General features: G+C 31.1%; 1 protein-coding gene across 1 annotated transcript; it reads left to right on the forward strand.

Moving 5' to 3' along the window:
• The first annotated feature begins 2,252 nt into the window (after window positions 1-2,252).
• On the forward strand, window positions 2,253-4,833 carry LOC124890393 (calcium uniporter protein 2, mitochondrial-like). Its single transcript, XM_047402227.1, has 2 exons — window positions 2,253-2,987; window positions 4,141-4,833. Exons 1-2 carry the CDS (start codon window positions 2,421-2,423, stop codon window positions 4,567-4,569), a joined length of 996 nt encoding a protein of 331 aa, XP_047258183.1. The 5' UTR covers window positions 2,253-2,420; the 3' UTR covers window positions 4,570-4,833.
• Window positions 4,834-5,679: the final 846 nt, after the last annotated feature.

Below are 5,679 nucleotides of genomic sequence, written 5' to 3' on the forward strand. Positions count from 1 at the left end.
TTATACATTCAAAGCAATGTATAGTGAAACTGTGCCATTCCAGTAGACTTACAAATGTATAATATTTGATTATACATTTGTATCAATGTATGATATAGCATCCTACATTATAAATGTGCATGATATTAACAATTTCTATAATTTTTTTTACAAGTAATAAATGTTTTACAACATGTATGATGTTATGTAATACATACGTCTAAAACGTATTAGTCTTTAGTTCAATGTAAGATTCAGTTATAAGCAAAGGTACATAACAGGAAACATATTATGTGTTCAAACTATAATGTCAGATTAATTAATAATATGTTGTTTTAATCATTAACAAATAAGTGAAAGGGAAATTCAATAAGTGAAAAGGAAAATCCCAGTAAATATTTTTTTTGGCTTTAGCCTTTAGTTTCGTCCCTCATTTTTGGTCAAAAAGACAGCGTAATAAGCACCCACAACGCCTAACACCAACAAGTTCATAATTGACCTAGTCTTTTAAGGGCAGTACGAAATCTGAATACATTCCAAGTCATCACTGTTCAAGATCTATACATAATAAATTACTTCAACAAAAAATTTAAATTAAAAAAAATAATTACGCAAAAATAATAATCAAAGGGTTTTTTCAATTTGATTTTGTTTTGTTATTGAGAGCGTTTATTTGATTAATTCGAGTTTAATTTTTTTTTTTGAAAAAGAAAAAAAATAATTTTGGATTTATGAATTCCGAGTAGAGAAAGTGGAATCCGTGGTTAAGGAGAAGTGAAATGGTGAGGAAGAAGGGAAGGTAAATTGGAATTACAGCTGCTACTCATAATTATAAATGACATACTAAATAAATGGAGAGAAAAGGTAGCAAGAATTTAGGAGAAAAATATGGAGCATAATTTGAAGAAAAATATGGTTGTTTGGAATATATAAGAAAGAATAGAGAGAAAATAAAAAAAGTAGAAATTTAAATAATTAATTTGAGATTTTTGTAATTTCTTTTTTAACATGTAATGTAATGTAATAAGACAAAATTAACATATGTTTATATGTAATTTTTTCTTTATTTAATATTATTTGAATAAATGTAAAATATTATTTGTAGTATATTCTACTCTATAATAGAAGATCAATGAAGTTGTGTGGAAGCAGGCATGTTTACCTGTTTTTAGCACAATTTTATTGTACCTTTTCCTTGCCTCCATTTTCTATCTTTGCTTTAATTTGTGTGTCTTATTCTTTTAATTTGTTATATATTTTTAAAATGTATGTAAAAAAATTATAAATCATAGTAATTAATAATTTAAAAATTTAAAATATAAAAAATATTTGATTGACTTTTAAAATTATATCAGTGTCACTTAAATTGAAATTGAAGAAAAAGTATTATAAATTACAATAATTAGAACTTAAATAATTTTAAAAATATAATTGACTATCAATGCCGCAAAAGTTTCAACGCGCAAGCTGATGGACACCATGGTTACCAAAAAAAAAAGAGTAACATATATTATTTGAAAATTACATAAAAAAAAGTACTATAAAATATCATAGTTAACAACTTAAAAAATATAAAAATATATCGATAGTTTTAGTGCACCGGACTGCCCTTTTTAACAACTTAAAAAATATAAAAATATATCAAAATATCTGATTGATTATCTAATTTTTATTTTTATTGTATAAATTAAAACACAAAATTAACATATATTTGAGTCCGACACTAATAAGTACATATAAAAAAAAGTTATCGTGATTGGTGGTTATCGCAAAAAAGTCTAGACAAAACATAAAACAACACACAAATATTATTACCAATAAATGGAAAATATCTCTTGATATCCCGTTCATTCTTTTTATCGTCATTACTGAAAATAAATAATTTCAAATAATTATCATTTTATAAAAATTAAGATATACTCCCTTCGTTTTAAAATAGTTGACCCCTTTTGATTTGACAGTTTTCTTAAGAAAATATTTATTAGGAATTTATTTTATTAAATTAGCCTTATTAATTATGTTTTGAAAATATAAATTTAAGTAAATATATTTTGTTTAGACTTTTAATATTGAGGATAGTATTGAAAGAATATAATAAAATACTCTTGATTTCATCAAAAGGAACAATTAAATTGTAACAAATATTTTTAGAAAGAGGATCAACTAAAACGAAACGATGGAGTACACGACAAGTAAAATCAACGTAAGACAGAGTAATTACTAAGTAGGTATTTAAAATTCTTAATCAGTTAATTTTTCTTGAATTAACATAGCAACTAGCTGTCATTACGTCACTATGAATGTACCTATAAATATGTCTAACCCATGACTCCTTTCTTCATCGTTGAAAAACTTGAACAATTCAAACCCCTAAAGCTACCATTTTCACAAATCAATTTTTTCTCTCTCAAACCATATACTAGTACTTCTTTTTTCTATCAATGGCATTCAAAAAAGCGCTAACTCAATGTCTTCTCAATGTATACAAAACGACTGGCTTTTCTATTTCCGCCTGTCGTATATCTTCGTCGTCCATGTCCGCCAGAACACTTACCCTTCCTCATCCCGATAGCAAAATTGCTCCAGATCCCGGAGATAATGGAATTTTCAGGCGATTAATCCACCGCAGACACATGTACACGTCTCCGTCCACTTCGCCGGAGCTCCGGACAATATCGACCGGAGAAACTCTCATCGAGAAACTACGTGAAATGGATGTTAGTAGAAGCAGGATTAAACTTGACGGCCTCCTCCCGCCGAAGGAATCGGAGCCGGAGGAGAAATTGACGGTGGCGGATGCAAGGAAGGTGCTAAGGTTATCACAACTGGAGATGGTGAAATTGAGGCTAAAACAGATTGAAAAGAATTGTATTTCCTACTCGGAATTTCTTCAGATTTGCTCTGGAAATTGTTCGAATAGTGGACAAGGCATCGAATTCGCGAAGATTCTTGATGATTCTGGAACTGTGATTGTTCTAGGAAACGGTGTGTTCCTCCGGCCTCATCAGGTTTTTTTTTTTCCCCCCACTTTTTCCATTGTTCTTCCTTTATTTATATTCTTTTTATGCTATGCGTAACTGCTTTTTTGACAGAAACGCATAAAGATAAATTACTACTATGTGACAATTCATTGGTAATTGACAGCATTATTGATACATAGAAATTAGATAAATTTTGTATTTGATGATTGTTAAATGTTGGGAGTCTACCGAAAACTGATAGTAGCGTTTTTCGTGTTTTTTGCTCCAGACAGGAAAATGAAACAAAGTTACTTCGGAATCTCTAAAACGAGATGGTGACTTTTATAAAGGAGTTGACCAGCCGGATCATTTTCAAAGACCCAAAAATTTCCCTTCCTGAACACCTTCAAGACCTTTTAAGTTAATTTCACCGAAAAACATTTAGGCCAAAAATCAAATTATTTGGAAGGGGGATAGTTGTTTTACATGGGATTTGATTGGAAAGAGAAAATGGTAGTACTAAAATTTTAATTGATGGATTGTTTTGCGTGGTGATGGTTGGGGTGGGATGGGGTGGGGGGAGGTGGGTTAAGAGGAAAAGGACATCCAGTTATTGTGGAGTTTATGACAAAAGGATTAGCTGTCTATTCACAGTTCCTCTTTCAAATTGGCCACTAGTCTTTTCTATACTTGACGTTAGAAAACTCTTTTGGTAAAAAAGCAAATGAAGTTGGGGAGAATTCGTTTGCCTAGTCATAAAGAAAGCCATATATGTCAATTCTGGCATGTTCATATAATGCATGAGTTTTAATTGGAGGGTACATAACGTGGGTGGATCGGGCTCTTGGCTAGGCCATTCTTATTGGAGGAAAGGAGTAAAAGAATGTCAACTAAGAATGTTAATCTTTTTAGGGGATATACAATAGCTACGGAGATAGTAGCACTTATCGACACAAATTAGGTTAGGAGAATGTCAATTTTGAAGCTTATTCCCTATTCCAATCCAAATTAATATATACATTTTGTATAATTTTCAAATAGTATCAGCCTATAATTCAGTATTCATATTTTTAAATAACATATATATTTTGATATACACATTTGAGAAATATGTTTGAAGCAGCGTCGGATGTCGACAATAGGTATTGTCAAGTGGAGTTAGTTTTACCCAAATATTTTGGTCCTCTGTTTTTGTTTACAGGTAGTGAAATCCCTACAAGGCCTATTGCCAACGCCCTTGGCGAAAACAAATGACCCACAAATGATGAAAGAGCTCAACCAAATGGAAGAGGAAAAAGCAATAATTGACAAGAAAGCAGAGTCATTGGTGCGCAGAGAATTATGGTGTGGGCTAGGCTACTTTGTCATTCAGACAGCAGCATTCATGAGATTGACATTTTGGGAACTCTCATGGGATGTCATGGAACCAATTTGCTTCTATGTTACATCCTTTTACTGCATGGCTGGTTACACCTTCTTCCTTAAGACCTCCAAAGAGCCTTCTTTCGAAGGATTTTTCCAGAGCCGATTTGTCTCCAAGCAAAAGCGACTCATGAAGCTCAGGAATTTCGATCTTCAAAGGTATAACGAGCTCAGAAGAGCTTGTTACCCTCTTCAGGAAGAACCTTAACGTTTGATTCATCAGATAGTGTTCACAAGACAGAATTTAACAATTTACATGAACATTTTGCTAGGTAGAAGTATCTATTTTAGGAATAGTTAATACTTTTTTTTAAGAAGGGAGTTCAAACAAGAAACAGAGACATCAATTAGTCTTTTATTTTTTCCTTCCCTTTTTCTCATCTTTTTTATTTAATTTTAATCATCAATGTGTCATAATGACGGCCAATGTAAATACAATTGAAGAGGAATTCCCATAAAATTGTGAACCCGAGTATATGCTCCACTGGCACCCACTGGCACTTGCCTTCGTGATGCTTAGTCAGATTCTCATAATCAAATAGTACAATTTAATTAACAACACTACAGCAACTCCTTAATTAAAAGAAATGAGCTATTATATAATACTATTCTATATAATTGACAGAAATGAACCCACCAGATCTATATTGAGATCCAGATCTATATTTCATCCAAGGAATATACCAAGATAGAAGGAATTGATAATTATGAACTGTGTACATTCTTGAGTCGGGGGTCTATCGGAAACAGTCTCTCTACTCTTTTAGAGATAGTGGTATGGACTGAATACATTCTATCCTCCCAGACCCCGGGTTTTTCGTTTGTTGTTGTTGTAGAAGGAATTGATAATTATGAACTATGTCCCCTGCAAAAGACAAACTGTGGAGGGGGAAAGTATTATCTTTTTCATCATTCTCGGATATTGTTTGGGAGTATTGAATGGGACAAAATTAAATGCTAGTGTTCATCAATTATAGGGGAAATTTCAGAAATATCAATTCAAATTTAATTAGAAAAAAATAATAATATTACATAATTACATTTCATAGCAATTCTCTTATTTATTTTCTTCATTAATTTTCTCTCTTTTCTCTATCTTTTATTTATATCCTCTATCACTCAATTACTTAAAATTATCTGTAAATTTCTCAAATTTGGTGGCCAAATACATATTTTACCTTCTAAATTATCAATCTCAAAATTAAGTATTTACCAACCAAAAAAGTTTGACAAATTTGCTTCAATGACACTTTGAGTGCTATAGGTATAATTACGTGACTTAACCAATAAAAGATCATTTGTTAGTTAAGTGACCATT

This window comes from Capsicum annuum, unplaced genomic scaffold (genome assembly GCF_002878395.1).
Source record: "Capsicum annuum cultivar UCD-10X-F1 unplaced genomic scaffold, UCD10Xv1.1 ctg1714, whole genome shotgun sequence".
Taxonomy (NCBI): domain Eukaryota; kingdom Viridiplantae; phylum Streptophyta; class Magnoliopsida; order Solanales; family Solanaceae; genus Capsicum; species Capsicum annuum.

What these genes read in the sequence shown, in the direction of transcription:
- LOC124890393 (XM_047402227.1), top strand. Translation starts at nt 2,421, where the DNA reads ATGGCATTCAAAAAAGCGCTAACTCAATGTCTTCTCAATGTATACAAA. An exon ending in TGTTCCTCCGGCCTCATCAG is followed by an intron (nt 2,988 to 4,140) that starts GTTTTTTTTTTT and finishes TTTTGTTTACAG; the next exon opens with GTAGTGAAATCCCTACAAGG.